Below are 17,185 nucleotides of genomic sequence, written 5' to 3'. Positions count from 1 at the left end.
TATATGTTTAAATCTCTTTATTTAATTGTTCATGTTACTCTGTATGTTCCATTTCAAACTCATTTACAATTGTGTTTCAAACAAATGTTTCTTATACTTAAACTGTTTTATCAAACCCATGCTTTCAACCCGTTTTATAGATTGACATCAAGCCGATCTTTTCTTAGATAGAAATCATGTTCAAAGGTTTTACAAAACTTATTTTATGCTTTTATATTATCAATTGCATGCCTATATATGTATAGTTATATAAGAAATGTTAAAAGACTTAGGAAGGCTATCCGCCCTATTTCCTTTTCGCGCTTGAGATGTGGTCTGGTGGGATATTGGGTACCCGTCCGAAGGTCGTTTAAATATTAGTTATATATCATGTGTACATATATAGTCATAAAGGTTCTTCCAGTTCATTCGGTATCCTTGGGTAGCAAGGGTATACTTCCATGTTCATACGTACCAGTTACATTACTGGTAAGCTACCATATGGGTAGTTTAGGAAGATACTAGAACTATTACTAGAACGCGATATCATACAATGAGTCAGTTCATTCATGAGTCAATAATTGCTAGATAGAGAGAACATACATTACAGCTAGTACACACAGTACATTACTATACATGCTAGATAGAGAGAACATACATTACAGCTAGTACACACAGTACATTACTATACATGCTAGATAGAGAGAACATACATTACAGCTAGTAAACACACTACATTACTATACATGCTAAATAGAGAGAACATACATTACAGCTAGTACACACAGTACATTACTATACATGCTAGTTAGAGAGAACATACATTACAGCTAGCACACGCAGAACATTTCAGTACATACTGGCTGGACATAGAAAGATTACACTTTCAGTTAGCACATTCATTACATATAACTTTATGCAGTTATGTGAACCATTGGGCGGGACATGGCACTTTCTGCCATGACCTCTCTTGTATCCCGAATCTCCTTAATTTGGCAGCGTATGAGTTTGCGTATAGATCTATATTGGATTGACTATCCTACACCTTGCTGCTCGCTATAGTGGGGCTTGCAAGTCTACGAGTGCCAAATGTCATTTCTGACGGCGTCTTACATCGTCGTTTTAGTAGAGTAGGTAGCAGGATACAGGTCGATCACATGTTATATTGAATATCTTTTTGTTTTAAGGTAGTTAGTACAACGATAGTCACTTATTACAAATACTACAGTACTTTCAAGATTTCAATAGACTTAAGGTAGTTAGTACGGTTGTAGTTATTTGATACTACACCATAGTACTATTTCATTTTCCCATTACATTCACTTCGTGAACATTCACACGATGCACGGTAATGTAGAAACTATATTTTTGGTTAATGATAGTCAGATTTGGGAAAATACACACTCTTACAAGAGACACACACATGGATACTAGATGCCTTGGTAGAAGGATACAATTAGTAGGAAACATAGGGTTTTCTAGGATGTTCATTTACATACAAATACTTACAGTTCATTTGCATACAAATACTTACAGTTCATTCGTACAAAATACTTACACTTCAAATACATACAAGTACTTACATACAAATTAAGACACTAAAATGCTTATGATCTCACCAGCTTTAAAGTTGATACTCTCTTTCAAAATAAATTGTATCCTCAGGTCAACCATAGACAGGTACCGATGCAAGCTTTAGAGAAGATGGTGCTCGTTCAAGACTCATCTTTCATTTTCATTTGTACTTTAGTGTCTATTATAATTTGACAGAACACACTTGTATTAAAATTATATTATTAATGCAATGGATGATTTTGTGGCTTGTTACTACTTTTCATTGTTGTGATACTGTAGATGACGTCCTCCATCCCAGAACGTTTCCGGCGTTCATGGTTTTGGGGGGTGACAAAGCCTAAGTGTAATTCTGAGACATTGAAAAAGGTTCCAATGTATGAAAGAGCGAATAAGAAGACTCAAATTAGGCAGAAGGATAAAAGTTTCTCAAATCTGAAAGGATGGGAGAGTACTTTAGTATCAGTTGTTGTGATCATCTTAATGATTGAGAAACCATATCACAATTAGTTCTCTAAGGAAATCTTAGTGCATTCTTATGACTAAGAAGGGGAATCTTGAATTGTTGAAACGGTTAAATCAATAAGATGAGTCATACTTCATTCCAATACAAGTCTTAGAGTAATACTCCAAGATTGTAACTTGAGTGACATGTCTTAGAGAAGGTTTAAAACACATGTCAAATGTACGAGTAAAAGTTTTCTACTCTTGTACATTTGAAATTGGTAAGTTGTGATGTTTTGGATAAAAGAAAGACCAACTAAGGCCAATTGTGAGACGTGTTTGTCTTGATTAGAATCCACACTATCTCTTGAATATCTGACAAGAAAGTCTTATATGTCAAGAGGACAGTGGGAGTCTTAAAGGTCTTGAAAGTCTCAAGAACTAATCAAGAATAAAAACTGAAGTTCTTCACTAGCACACGACTTGAGGTTCATAACCTATCGTGTTGACATATTCTGTGCCCATTCGAATTTAAGTTGGCTTTGCATATGAATTCTTAGAGTTCTCAATTGGTTGCACAACAACTTGGAAGACATGGCAGGCCGTTGAGCTGCTAGGTGGCAAGAAATTAAGATTGAGTTCAGTCCATATGAGTTTGGATTTGTCATAATCCTTGTCTTGTGAATATGGTTTTGACAATTCACATGGATAAGAACACATACATCATTAAATCTAAGTGTCATAAGGTTTCGCCCTGATTCTTGAAAATGATGGTGAGGAAACACTTTCACTAAGTAGATTTTTGCTAGATAGCAATTGTGATATTTTCATTTCAAAGTCGTTAGTGGAGCGTGTGTGGTTTACCGGCACACTAACATGGACTTGTGAGAAGTGGCAAAGGTCTAAACAATCAAGACTATGATTACGTCATCCCTTTTATAGTTCTTAAAATTCTTTAGACACACCTGTGAGCTATCTATGATAGGGTGTATGATTGTGATAAAGTTTTATCAAAGCAATCTAGTATCAGAAATCTGAACTTTGTTAAGAAAGTCAATAAAGTATTGATTTTTAGAAGTCCAGCTGATTTCTGAGTACATGTCAAAGCTAGTGGGAGCATATGTGTTATGTAATAATCATCATGTTAGTGGTAGCATAATAATTATGATAAAGGTTGCAAGTTAGTAATGTTAATTATAGAAAACAAAAAGTTTCAATTGGAAAAGAGTTGTTTTGCTATAATTAAGGGAGAGGAAATTAAACTTCATCTCAAATCTGTAAGCTTAGATTGAGGTTTTAATCATATTTAGTCAAGGATATATATATATATATATATATATATATATATATATATATGTATATATATATATGTATATATATATGTATATATATATATATATATATATATATATACATATATATATATATATATATATATATGTGTATATATATATATATATATATATATATATATATATATATATATATATATATATATATATATATATATATGAATTTCATGTTGGAATGAGACAACATAAGGAAATTTTGTATATGGGTCCATTATTTGCGTTCTAAAATTTGATTATGATTACGACATTCCTTTTCATAATCTGAATTTTGAGAACTTGGCAAATAGAAATGGAAATGTTATAGCAAAAGACTGATTTAGTCTTTATGTGAGACATCATGAATCGTGTCCCATATGCTTCGGATATAGGATCGATTACATGTGCTATATCTAAAATTTTCCAAATGCCTGGGGCATTAAGAAGGGAAAAGGTCTAGAATTGGATATAACTAAAAGGATTAAACAATTGTCGAGGACAATCTAAGGTTTAGCAAAGATTGGTTGGTCAAGGACAGTTAGAAGTATAGTGATAATTCTGGAAGGACCATCGTGACATAATCTGTAAGGAGGCAACTCTTGTTCAGAAGTGATAGTCAAAATGGAATATGGAAATGTTTCAAAGTTAGAAATTATTCAATCTGTGTAAGATTAGGAAACTTAATGCAAGAAGGATGTTTCTAAGGTGCTGATCTCCTTTGGAATGCTCTGTAATGGTGGTTGTCAAGTCTTTCTGAATTTGTGCATAATCATTACAAGTGGATCGGTGCATATAAGTTTAGAATCTAACAGATTTCAGTAAATGGCATGAATTTGGAATTATTGCATTTGCAGTAAGGATTTGGGACTATGAAAAGAGGATCATTGAAGTTATGTTCAAATGATCTATTTCACAAAGTAAAGATTATAAACAAACATAGTATGCACACTTGGTGTATGGCATGACTAGTGTTTAGAAAAACATAGTGTACATGCTTGGAGCATGGGACAACTATTGTTTTAAATTCAAGAATAAAGTTGATAGCTGAAACAGTATACAATGAATAATGTGTAGTCATATGTTGATAAATAAAAGGTGTTTTATTTATGTTCATAGGTTTTGATACCATATTGGATTCAATTATTATTGTGTTTCACTTTGCATGTTTTAACTTCCTAAATAACTAGGTCATTGTTCTGGATGACTAAGTTAATCAAACCATCCATAGTCGGTCATATGTTGGAAGTAGATATGAATACAGACTATCATGGGTTGGCTTGTAGAGGTCTAAGATGTTGGACAAAGGGCTACAACACTCATGAGTACTCATAAGTTCTGAGTATTGGATTCAACCTACGCTTATTGGAATCACTTCATGGATTTTATCACGAGTGATTATGAGATGAAAAAATATTATATTCTTCAAACCTAGAGATATGATTTGTTACTATGAGTTGGTTGTACATTGATTGCACGAAACCGCATTCGGTAACTTGATATTATAAAACGTGCCTTTGTGTATGATTCAACAAGTAGTAGAACAAGCCATATGAGTCGAAGTTTATCAATTCCTTTTAGCTTCGGGATAAAAGCGATATATGTGGGCCCCTCGATGATTTTGTGATGACAAATGTAAGTGCTCGGCCAGGCCAGGACTGATTTGATTTGTTCAATTAGTCAGTTGTCATAAACCGGAAATCGGGAAACAACAAATGGACAGAGAGAATGATTATTATCCATGTCTCAGTCCATATGATATCTAGAATGAAGGAATATATGATCCCTTATCTAATGGACAAGTCATTCACAAAAGTCAGAGTTGTTTTACAAGGTTAGAGTTCGACAGAAGCTTTTGAGAGCTACGATTGCTAGTCGGTTCTTGAAGTCATACACAATAATAGTTTTAGACTTATCCAAGTGGGAGGCTGTTGGATTAATGTCTAAGTCCATAACTATAATGTGTGAGAGTTGACCCGACCCGGCATGGTCCATTTGGGTTGCATGGCATCATGCATTTGGATAGACTATAATGAGAAAACTAACACTTAAGGTTGGTTAATATATTATAAGTTCTAATATATTAATAAGATTATTTAATTAGTGTTGATCAAGAAATAATCTAGGATTAATTAATTGATCAAAAGAAGACTAATTAAATATATGGGTTGATTGTGTAAATCATCCATACTTGTATAGTGGGCTAATGCTCCATGGATTATCAAGTTGGGCTAAAACCCATAGGATGCTCCATGGTGTATTTGAACCTATGGATCCAAGGAAATGGAAAGCCATGACAATTAGGGTTTACCCTAATTGTGACACTATATACAGATCATATTCTAGGGAAAAATCAGCACTATGTGTAATAAAGAAAACATAGATCCAAGGTATTTAGTGTTGCATGTACACTTAGGAGTGTTAGAATGCTCAAAACCCAACAAATGCAAGTTGAACCATGTTGGTTATTAGATCAATCACATGTGATTAATAACCAACATACAAATGGATATTTCATGCTTTAAACTGTTTTACCAAACAAATGACTTTAAACTGTTATCAAACTATTTTACATGTCAAACTCTTTATCAAATTCAATTTTATACTAAACCTTTCTTTTACAGTTTTCAAACTTATATATTGTTAAAACCATGTCTACTACGTGTATAGTTATATAATAAGGTTTTAAGGACTTAGGAGAGATAACCCACTTTACTTCCTGTCCTTGTTTGGTTGTGGTCTTAAAGTACCCGGTTGTTTGTTCGAGTGTCCTTGAACCGTTACTTATATATTATGTATATATGTATAGATATAAAGACTTTTATCTCAGTTCTGTATATTCAATCATTCAACAAGTTTACTAATAAGCTATAACAGGTATAGTCACTACTAGAAAAATAGCCTTTTACGACGCGCAAATTACGACACTCATTAATATATGTTACGCAAACGAGAGTGACATTAAAAAAGTGTCATCTCTTCAGAAAATTTGAGGATTTAGGTCACGCATTATTGCGTGCCTTTAAATTAGTGTCAAAAGAAAAAAAATTAAAAACACGGAGGGCGCTGTACCTTAAATGCGCGCCCTCTATATGTGTCGCTTTATAATTTTAATGAACGCGCGTTCCTTAGTTACAAGCGGGAAAAGAAAAGCCAAAAAATTAGAAAAGCCCGCTACCCTCCCTGCCCTAAGCATTTTCACGCATCTTTCATTCTCCTCACACTGTTGTGCAACTTCTCAATCAAAGATCGAAGGTTACGATTTCATCTCCATCTCTCGACTTCATCATCTCAATCAAGAAAAAGGGCTTCTGATTTCCATTCATCTACTTCATCGTTGCTGTAATTTCACTTTCTTCATCTCTCTGCTGTTATTGAGAATACTCGCCAATAGTTTTGTTATTCCCCACTCGATGTTGAAATTTTCAGAAAAAGACCTAATTAAGTATTATACTCTCAAGTCTCAATATTAGAATCCAAATATTGATTCTCGTTTGTTTCTTATTCCCCACAGATAAATCGAAAAAGGGGAATTAGAATGGCGAAGGTAGCGGTAGTTTTGGTCTGGTGGTCGTGGTTCATCTATCGAGAAAGGAAGATGGGAATGCAAGCAGCCATGGTGGCTCGATGATGGAAATCAATCGAGAAAGGGGAAGCACCTCTGGTGCGGGATCGATTTGACAAAAGGAGAAGGGAGAAGCAGCGACGCTTCTCTTGTCTGCCACAGCTTGGGGGGGGAGGTGCTCCGGCGGTCTCCTTGGCTGTTCTTCCTTGTCGCCAGCAGATTACATATAGGGAGGGTACTCAACTAGTCCGACGGAGTAGGGCAAGTAACCACTGGTAGATAAGGATGATCGATCTATTCATGAGGAGGAGGAGGAAATTATTGGTTCCCGGTGAGCCTTCCTTGGCTTCTTAGACTCCGTCATCGGTAGAAATCGGAGGACCTTTGGTGTTTGGACAGATCGAAGGAAAAAGAATGAAGAAGTGGTGGTCTTTGGTGATTGAAGGTAAACAGATGGGGTTTTCTTGAACCTCACAGGTCGTATTCTTTCTTTGATTTAATGCTTTCCATGAATCTTTTTTGGTGATTCCAACACACACATAAATCAGCATTCTCTCAAATTTCTTTGAAAATCCAATTGTTTACTTGAACTTCCTTCTAATTAAAGCCATTGGTAGAAGCCTTTCATCAGCTCGAATCTTAGTATCTTTCCATCCATAGTCTGTAATACTAATACAAACGCGAACAAAACACTCCTTTCTGTTTTCCAATTTCCACAATGGTTTCTTCTCAATTAAATGATTTAATTGAAAACAAGCCATTCAAATCCTCCAAGAACTATTTCCAATTCCCAAAAAACCCTCCCAATGAAACATCAGATACTCTTGAATTGGACTTTTCTGATACATTTGGTCCTCTCCCACTACCAGCTGGCAATTCTGAAATTCCAAGCGATGACTCTATGGTCATTTACAGCCGTTCACATTCTTTAGTGGGTCCCACGCCATGTGTAAGGCACTTGCTGAATCTAAGGAAGTTAACCATATGTGAAACGGATGAATCATTGGAGGATTTCAGTGATGTGATAGATAAAGAGATTGAAGAAGAAGATTCTGAAAATGGTTGTAAGGTGAAAACCATAGGGCTTGAAGATTTTGAAGTCATGAAAGTTGTGGGGCAAGGGGCTTTTGGTAAAGTGTATCAAGTGAGAAAGAGAGATAGTTTGGAAATATATGCAATGAAAGTTGTGAGAAAAGATAAGATTGTGGAGAAAAATCATGCTGAGTATATGAAAGTAGAGAGAGATATCTTGACAAAGATTGATCATCCCTTTATTGTCCAGCTTCGTTACTCTTTCCAGGTACTTTTTTTTCTAAATTCCAAAACTACCCTTTTTGTATCTGTCTATGCTCACTCTTTTAATCTTCAGACAAAATATCGACTTTACCTCGTTTTGGACTTTGTGAATGGTGGACATCTTTTTTTCCAGCTATATCATCATGGACTGTTTCGGTGAGTTTTATTTATTTATTTATTTATTTGTTTTTGTTACTTTAAAAATAAAATAAACTGATTAAGAATTTATGATTATGATTGTTTCAGAGAGGATTTGGCACGTATTTTTGCTGCAGAGAGTGTTTCAGCTGTTTCTCGCCTTCATGCAAATGGGATATTGCATAGGGATCTTAAGCCTGAAAATATACTACTTGATGTGGATGGACATGTACTTTTTTTTGTTTTCTCTCTCACAAACACACACAGTTCTTTTATTAAACATGTGAGTTTATTTATTTAGACATTGCTTACGGATTTTGGGCTAGCAAAAGAGTTTGATGAAAATGCAAGATCAAATTCTTTATGTGGAACAGTAGAATACATGTCACCTGAAATTATTCTTGGTAAAGGCCATGACAAGGGTGCTGATTGGTGGAGTGTTGGAATCTTGTTGTTTTGATCATGAATTGATAAACTAATAAAAGGATTCAAAGATGGCTGAGAATTTGGCAGAGGGCGATTTTCGTCAGGTCTGCATAAAACAAATTGAATCAGATTCTTTATCAATTATAATATAAAATCATTAACCTGAGTTTGAGCTTGTGTTTATATATATATATATATATATATATATATATATATATATATATATATATATATATATATATACTTGCTCTTTTTGTAGAATCTACCAAGGTTCCTACCTGAGAATGTTGAGAATAATAAAATGTTGTACGAACACGTTAGTGCGATTGCAGTAAAGAAAGGGTGTACTCCATCACAACTAGCATTGGTGTGGGTTCACCACCAGGGGAAAGATGTTGTGCCCATACCAGTAACCACTAAAATTGAAAACCTTCAGCAAAACATTGGAGCCTTATCTGTGAAACTAACACCACAAGACATGGCTGAACTTGAATCTCCACTGGGTAATTTCTTGTCCTTCCCAACTCCCAAGTCTTAGTTATGAACATGCTTATGGATGTTTGTTTGGACAAACATAACTTGGTCATTTATCCAATGTTCAAGGTCTTGAAACAACTGCAACATTTGATCCCCAAACGGACGAGTTTTCCTTCACAGCCCTACTTTAACTTCAAGCAAAGCAAGTAACATGAAATGGGTTGTTCTTATATAAAGATCCCCCCTTTTCTCTTTGTTTTTCCACTTTTTGATATTTTTTCGTATTTTCTAATTCAAATTTGTTTCCACTCTCTTAATATTTTCTTTCGTGGTAGCCTGGTGGATTGGGGAAAGTGTCAAGATCTCATCTACAACACCACTAATAATATTCAAAGGCTGACTATCCAATAATATTTTGGCCCTGGTGATAAGTTGCTTTTTCCATCTTTAGCTGCAGCAAGGGCAGGGAAATCAAAGGTAATCTTAAATTCGATTATATAAGTTTTTAATGAGTCTCTATTTAATTGAAACTGATTTTAATTTTTACATTCTTTGGTTGATTTTTGGATTACCAGTTTATTATAGGGGATGGAACAAACATGTATGATTTCACATATCTTGAGAATGTTGCACATGCTCATGTATGTGCTGAAAGAGCTTTAGCTTCAGATGGATCTGCCTCAAAGAGAGCTACAGGAGAGGTAATTTAAATAAACGTTTCCAATTTTACTTGAGACAATATAATATATGGAGTTTTTATTATTTTTTAAATTTCCAGGCTTACTTTATAACGAATATGGAACCAATAAAATTTTGGGAGTTCATGTCACTTATTCTTGTTGGGCTTGGGTTTGAATGGTATATTCTTGATTTTTGGTTTGTTTTCAAGGTAAGATTAAAGCTCCACTTTGTCTTTATTTCTGATTTTATGTAGTTTGCAGGCCAAGAATCAAGATTCCTGCATCTATTGCAATAATCTTTATTTATTTTTATTTTTTAATGTGTTTTGAATTGGATTAGTTATGATGCTTTGACCTAACTCTAACTTATATATTGTTTTGTTAAGCTCTAGATTCCAAAAATGAAAGCTGTCAGTGACACTAAAGACCTTAATGAAGACCTTAATTATCAAGAAACGTAGGATGATATGACAATCAATGTATGTGTTATAATTCATATGGATAGCGATTTTACTTTTCATGTCATTGTTATTTATTTCTTTTTTTGTTTGCAGTTTCTTGCAAAAACTTTGGATGTTGTTCAAGACATTGATTGGGTCATTTCTCTTGGAAATGCTTTTGCAAAGCAGTATGAGATTTATACATATGATGATGAGCATTCTGCACTACTTCACAGGTATGAACTCATTATCATTATCATTACATTTTTTTGATTAAATTATCTTATTGAGAGTACTCTTCTCCTACAAATGTCTTGGTATACTTCTTCAGAAAGCTGATAACATGACTTATGTTCGTGATAAAATCGTCTGGATGTACAAACAAGCAAATAATCTAGATTTCAAGTAATCCAGCACCTTGATAATTATTACATTGCTATGTTTCACATTTAACCCTGTTTTCTAATATTGTTTTGGTTGATCATGTTATTCCTCAAATTTTAACAGATTCTTGAATTGTGACTCACCCTTGCAGCTTTCTGAATGCAGGATTATTTTGGTGCTGGATTAAGTGGAGTTCTGGCTTGGTGTGTGCGACTGGGAAGGAACCAACCCAATGCCCCCGGAGTTCTGGCACCTTCCATCTTTACTTCCTATGTATCCAGGTTAATCTAATCGTATTAATTCATGTCTCAAAGTGTGTATTCCAATATCAGGTATCATGATTTGTGTATTTATAAAATTTTGAAATAGGGTCTTGTTCAATGCTTTAGCTGTGTTTGCTCTAAGGGAGATCAACTTATCAAAAGTAAGTTACTTTTTCACCCTTTTATTTAATATTTTGGTGATTGAATGAAAGTCTTAATGAAAGTAATTGACAACCCTCTCATTGTAAATGACGTTGTGATTGTGGGAGAGGTGTTGTGTTTTTCTCTGTTGCTAGGTAACCTTCTCAACAACAACATTCTACTTAAGCAGGTGAGTAATCAAGATTAAGGGAGACTTGTAATCATGTTTGACATTCCTTTCCAGTAACAAACAGAGTTGTATGATTATTTGTTAGTTTTATAGGAATGTATAACCCATGTTTGCAATGTATTATATTTGTTTAACGTTTGAATGATTCTTTGTATGACATTATAATTTGTGCAATTTATTTTATTTTTCGAGTATCAAATTTTATTTTATATTATGCAATGGATTGTATTTTTTGTATATGGTATTTTATTTCTATTATGAGAAATTAAATGCAAATTTAATTTAAAAATTAATAAATATATAAATTTATTTTTTTTAAACATTTAAATTTACGATACGCAAAAATGTGTGTCGTCTTCATTTATGACATGGCCTTTCTTGACATGGACTTTCTTGATACGCATTGTGTGTCATTAACACGTGCGTCGTAAGGTTACGACACGCGAATGCGTGTCGTCTTCCTTTATGACAGGGCCTTCCTTGATACGCATTGCGTGTCGTAAACGCGCGTCGTAATTGCGCGTCATAAATGAGTGTTGTAAATGCGCGTCGTCTCTCTTTATGACAGGGCCTTCCTTGACACGCATTTGTGCGTCGTCTGAGCCTTTTATGACGCGCAATGAGCTTCGTAAAAGGCTGGTTTTCTAGTAGTGAGTTTAGAGTTATACTACTTACTACTTGTAGTTCAATAAAGCATAAAAGAGTCAGTTAATTCATGAGTCATTACTTATTACTATGAGAACATATACAACTATACTATGATGAGAACATATACAACTATACTATGATGAGAACATATACAACTATACTAGAAAGAGAACATACACAACGATACTATGAAGAGTAACAATACATTACATATAAAAGTATATGATAATATATATGTGATCGATTGTATCGGAGCATGCCTTCATTTTCATGGCCCGAGTTTTAGCCAGAATCTCCTGGAGGGAGAGTGTGAGTTTGCGTATAGATCTATACATGATTGACTATCCTACACCTTGCTGCTAGCTACAGCCGAACCTGTAGGTCTGCGGGTGCCAAACGTCATACCTTTTAATGACTTACATTGTCGTGTTTTCCGTCGATACTATGGTACAATGAATCACATAATACCTTGATATAAATCCGGTTTGAGGTAATTAGTACAACAACGGTTCCTATAATACAACACTACAGTACTACATTAATTTACCCTTTACATTATTTAGTGATCATTTCACTTCAACATTAATGTACAAACTATATTTTGATAATGATAGTTGCACTTGGGAAAACTACACACTTTTACAAGAAACAAACGTACAAAACAGTCGTGCCTTGGTAGAAGGCTACTTTTAGTAGAAAATATAGGGTTTTCTAGGAGTATCAAACTTTTACAAACATTCGCATACTTTTACCACAAATGGTTACAAACTCGTACTTCAAACACTGTTTCAAACATTTTGATGCAAACATAGACACTAAATACTTATGAACTCACTAGCTTTAATGCTGATAAACTCTTTCAAAATAACTTGTATTCTCAGGTCATCAGTAGACAGGTAACGATGTCAGCTTTTGAGAAGATGGAGCGCATTCAAGACTCATCTTATATTTTGATTCATTGTTTTGGTGTCTTATATACTACAGTACACTTGTATTAAAAATTTTCACTTAACGCAATGGATGGTTTTGTTTACTTGTTTACTATTATACTGTGTTGTGATACTTACATGACGTCCTCCGCCCCAGAACGTTTCAGCCGTTCTTGGTTTTGGGGTGTGACAGATTGGTATCAGAGCATTGTTTATAGTGAATCGAGTATATCAACCCATAAAAGATATACTAACTATAAACCCAATGGGATTAAAACACTCAGACCAAGAGTCTATACTTTTAAATAATAAAATATTTAACTAAGTATAGAAGTTTGCATTCATACTAAAATCAGTGTCACAATGACAAGTATAAAAGTATTACGATTGTTGGATACCACAAGTAAGCTCGGCGATGTGTGGTCAGTCTTGGGAGTGGCGTAGGCTGATTAACTATGCTGGTCCGAGGAGTGATTAGCATATGCCCTAGAATGGTTATGATATGGCAACATGTCTAAAAACTTACCAACACTACTACAATGAGTGCACTAGAACATATCATAAGTTTAAAATACTATAGGAGTATTTTGTGTTATTATAATCACTTATCTGAGAACTAAAAAGGTCTCTATCAAGTAGGTCAATAGTCGTTAAGTGGATACGCTAAGGTTGTATGAAATTTAGGTGCTATAGACTCAGAATCTGTGACCTTTGCTTTACTTCCTATCCTTGTTTGGTTGTGGATTTGGAGTTAGGGCCACTTATTCGAAGGTCTATCCTGCTCTGATTTCATATAACCGGTATACACTACACAAGTATTGGCATAAGTAATAAAGATCATCTTATAATTATCTTAAGTAGTACGTCTATTTTTATAAGTTTCTTATCCCCTTTTGTCGCATAGATATCATGGCGGGATTTCATCATAGCGACCCGTACTTTCCACCCCAAGGCAATGCTAGATGGCTTGAAGAAGAGCCCAAAGATTAACATCCAATCCCTTTGGATAATCACCTCGCAGAAGCCTTCTCGGATACATTTGACTCCAAGCCAAAAGTCAACAACCTACCTCAAGAAGGTCAAGCCCCAATTAATAATCCCCGACCAGCATTTCAGGGTCTCACACCCTTGTGGGCAACAAACATAAATCGTTGGAGCAATGAGCAGGGTCAACCTTTAACCTACAATGGGGACCGAAGCTTTTACAACATAAGCGAGGGTTGCTCAGCTGACCGAGTCCTGCCTATCATGGTCCGCAGGATTGCTCGAAATATCGAGCAAGGTCGAGCAGCCATCGGCCAAATCGTGGAGATTGATGCCAAGATTGGTGTGAACACGTTCCGCATTCACCATCCCGAAGAGGCGATGGAAAGGACCAGAAGGACCAATGAAGCTCTACAGCAACAGCTGGCTGCCTCCCGAGCTGAAGTCATAGAACTTCGAGTTCGCTAGAGGGCTCATGAGCGACACCTTTTAGAGGTGGTTCGTCTAGTGGCAGATCTTAGTGTTCGCCCGAGGAATTCACATCGTTGTTAGAAGATTTCTAGCACATCTTTTCTATTGAAGAAGGAATAGCCTTTCGTATCTGTGCTCTCTCTAGCACTTGTCTGTAAAATATTCCTAACTTTTAGTACACTATGTAGTCTAGTAAGTTGTCAAACATTTTCCTTTATATGGTTTGATGTAAGACCTACTGTTAGGTCGTTTTTCCCAAACTCGTTTACATCAGTAATACCAGTAATATTGGAAGTTATCTAATCTATTGGAAAAATCAGTACTCTTGTGTTTTTCCTACGCTTCGGCTATACTACTATGTCAAAACACACACTCATTCAACTGTTGGACTATGGCGATTTAGCCCATGGAACACTCTCATTATGCTCACAATTGATTCTAACCACTATGTACGTCTTTCTTTAAACTTATAGTTGAAAGATGCCTCCTCGCAAATCAACAAGGCGTAATCCTCCACCTCCTCCACCACCACCTCCTTCGGCAATCGATACCGCAACTCTAAATGTTGTAGTAGTTGCGGCAGTGGCAACTGCCATGGCTCAATATCACTCCACTAACGCCAGCAGAGGTGGAACTCCCGTGAACTCTATTCAAGGTGAACTCCTTGTGCGCTCGAGAGAGTGCTCCTCCAAGGACTTCACTAACTGCAAGCCAAAGTCCTTCAAGGGGACTGGTGGAGTTATTGCCCTCTCGCAATGGTTCGAGAAGACGAAGTCGGTCTTCGAAATTTGTTCCTTCCCTGCCGCGAGCAAAGTTAAGTTTGCTATGTGCACCTTCGAAGAAAAAGCCCTGGCATGGTGGAATAGCCATGTCAAGTCACTAACTCTTGTAGTGGCAAATAACATTGGCTGGGAAACTATGAAAGACCTCATGATTGAGGAGTACTACTCGAGGGGCGAGATCCAGAAGTTGGAACAGGAGCTGTGGAGCTTAACCATGAAGGGCTCCAACATAGTCGCGTATACCGCCAGGTTCAGTGAACTGGTGGCCCTCTATCCCGACATGGTTCCCACCGAAGGGAAAAGATTGAGAGGTACATTTGGGAGCTGGTGCCTCTGTATCAGGTAATTGTATTAGCTTCACACCCTGCTACCTTCGACAGTGCCAAACGATTAACAACTCTTCGATCATGGATTCCAATCCCCATCATCAACAACAACCCTAGCCATCTCGGAACCCTCCAAACCCGTTAACAATAAGCGGAAGTTCTGGGATGACAAGAAAAAACAACGAGCTACCAAAAAACAACAGATTGTGGCAGTTCATGCCACGATACCACTTGTTGCTGCTGTCCCGGTGAAGCACTATGATGGAAGTTTGCCAAAGTGCAACAAATGCAACTTCCACCATAACGGCCCCTGCTGATAAATGCAGTGCTCCAACTGTAACAAGAAAGGACACACTGTCAGTTTCTGCAAATCTCCGGCAAGGCCGATCATCCAAGTCCCCGGCGCTGGCGTGGGCCAGGCTTGCTATGGATGTGGCGATGTGGGCCACTACAAAAGGGACTGCCTAAAGCAAGAAATTCTGGTGGAGCAGGAAGAGTTTTGGCTATAGGCCAAGGGGAAGCAGTTGCTGAACCTACGGTGGTGACCGATACCTTTCTCCTCGAAAACTCTTATGCGTGCATACTATTTGATAGCGGAGCAAAGAGAAGCTTTGTGAATAATAAATTTGCTTGCCTACTTAAACAAAAACCACGCACACTTAAGGAACCATTCACTGTAGAAATTTCTAATGGGAAAACTGAGAGCACAAATATCATATACATAGGATTTACCCTAAATCTAGACAGCCATTCATTTCCAATCGATCTCATGTCGGTCTTGATTAAAAGCTTCGATGTCATCATCAACATGGATTGGTTGAGTCTTCATTGCACCGACATCATGTGTTATGAGAAAGCAGTCCGTCTAAATCCCCCGACCACAAAACTCTCATTATCTACGGCGACAAACCCGACACGAGTCTTCGTATCATCTTAAGTATTCAAGCACAGACGTATCTACGTACGGAATATTGTGCATTCCTTGCTCATGTTGTCGATACAAGCCTAGAAACGAAGGAACTAAAGAACATTCTGGTAGTGAGCGACTTTCCCGACATCTTTCCAGAAGAACTACCAGGATTACCTCCGCAAAGACAAGTCGAGTTTAGAATCGACTTACTCCCAGGAGGTACCCGAGTAGCCAAATTGCCCTACCGATTAGCACCAACTGAGATGCAGGAACTATCTGGTCAACTTAACAAACTACTCTACAAGGGCTTTATTAGACCAAGCTTCTCACCCCAGGGAGCACCGGTCTTGTTCGTTAAAAAGAAAGACAGATCATTCCGTATGTGTATCGACTACAGAGAACTCAACAAACTAATGGTCAAAAATTGTTACCCTCTGCCTCACATAGACGATTTATTTGACCAACTTCAAGGGGCGAATTACTTTTCCAAAATTGATATAAGATCCGGTTATCACCAGTTACGAGTATTAGAGGAGGATGTTGCAAAGACAGCCTTCTGAACTCGTTACGGAAACTACGAGTTCGTGGTGATGCCGTTCGGATTGACCAATGTGCCCGCAGTGTTCATGGACTTAATGAATAGAGTATGTCGTCCTTACTTAGATCAGTTCGTCATCGTCTTCATTGATGACATCCTGATCTACTCTTGAAGTAAGGAAGAGCATGGCAATCACCTGCGATAAGTTCTAGAAACTTTACGAACAGAGAAGCTCTATGCGAAGTTCTCTAAATGTGAATTTTGGATCCGAAGAGTC

At 36.5% G+C, this 17,185-nt stretch overlaps 1 protein-coding gene across 1 annotated transcript; it reads left to right on the top strand.

The window, feature by feature from the left end:
- The first annotated feature begins 7,603 nt into the window (after positions 1–7,603).
- Positions 7,604–8,779, top strand: LOC145072621 (serine/threonine-protein kinase AtPK2/AtPK19-like). The gene is made up of 4 exons (XM_079019080.1): positions 7,604–8,185; positions 8,255–8,337; positions 8,428–8,548; positions 8,621–8,779. Exons 1-4 carry the CDS (start codon positions 7,604–7,606, stop codon positions 8,777–8,779), a joined length of 945 nt encoding a protein of 314 aa, XP_078875206.1.
- Positions 8,780–17,185: the final 8,406 nt, after the last annotated feature.

This window comes from Lactuca serriola, chromosome 1 (genome assembly GCF_051521515.1).
Source record: "Lactuca serriola cultivar US96UC23 chromosome 1, Lser_US96UC23_V15, whole genome shotgun sequence".
Classification (NCBI taxonomy): Eukaryota; Viridiplantae; Streptophyta; class Magnoliopsida; order Asterales; family Asteraceae; genus Lactuca; species Lactuca serriola.
The sequence above is the reverse complement of the archived record's forward strand: the minus strand, read 5'-3'. Positions and strand labels throughout refer to the sequence as shown.

Bases quoted from the DNA above. Each gene is read 5' to 3' on its own strand.
- LOC145072621 (XM_079019080.1), top strand. From the start codon at position 7,604: ATGGTTTCTTCTCAATTAAATGATTTAATTGAAAACAAGCCATTCAAA. The intron at 8,338-8,427 runs GTGAGTTTTATT...TGATTGTTTCAG, and splicing joins TATCATCATGGACTGTTTCG to AGAGGATTTGGCACGTATTT. The intron at 8,549-8,620 runs GTACTTTTTTTT...TTATTTATTTAG, and splicing joins TACTTGATGTGGATGGACAT to ACATTGCTTACGGATTTTGG.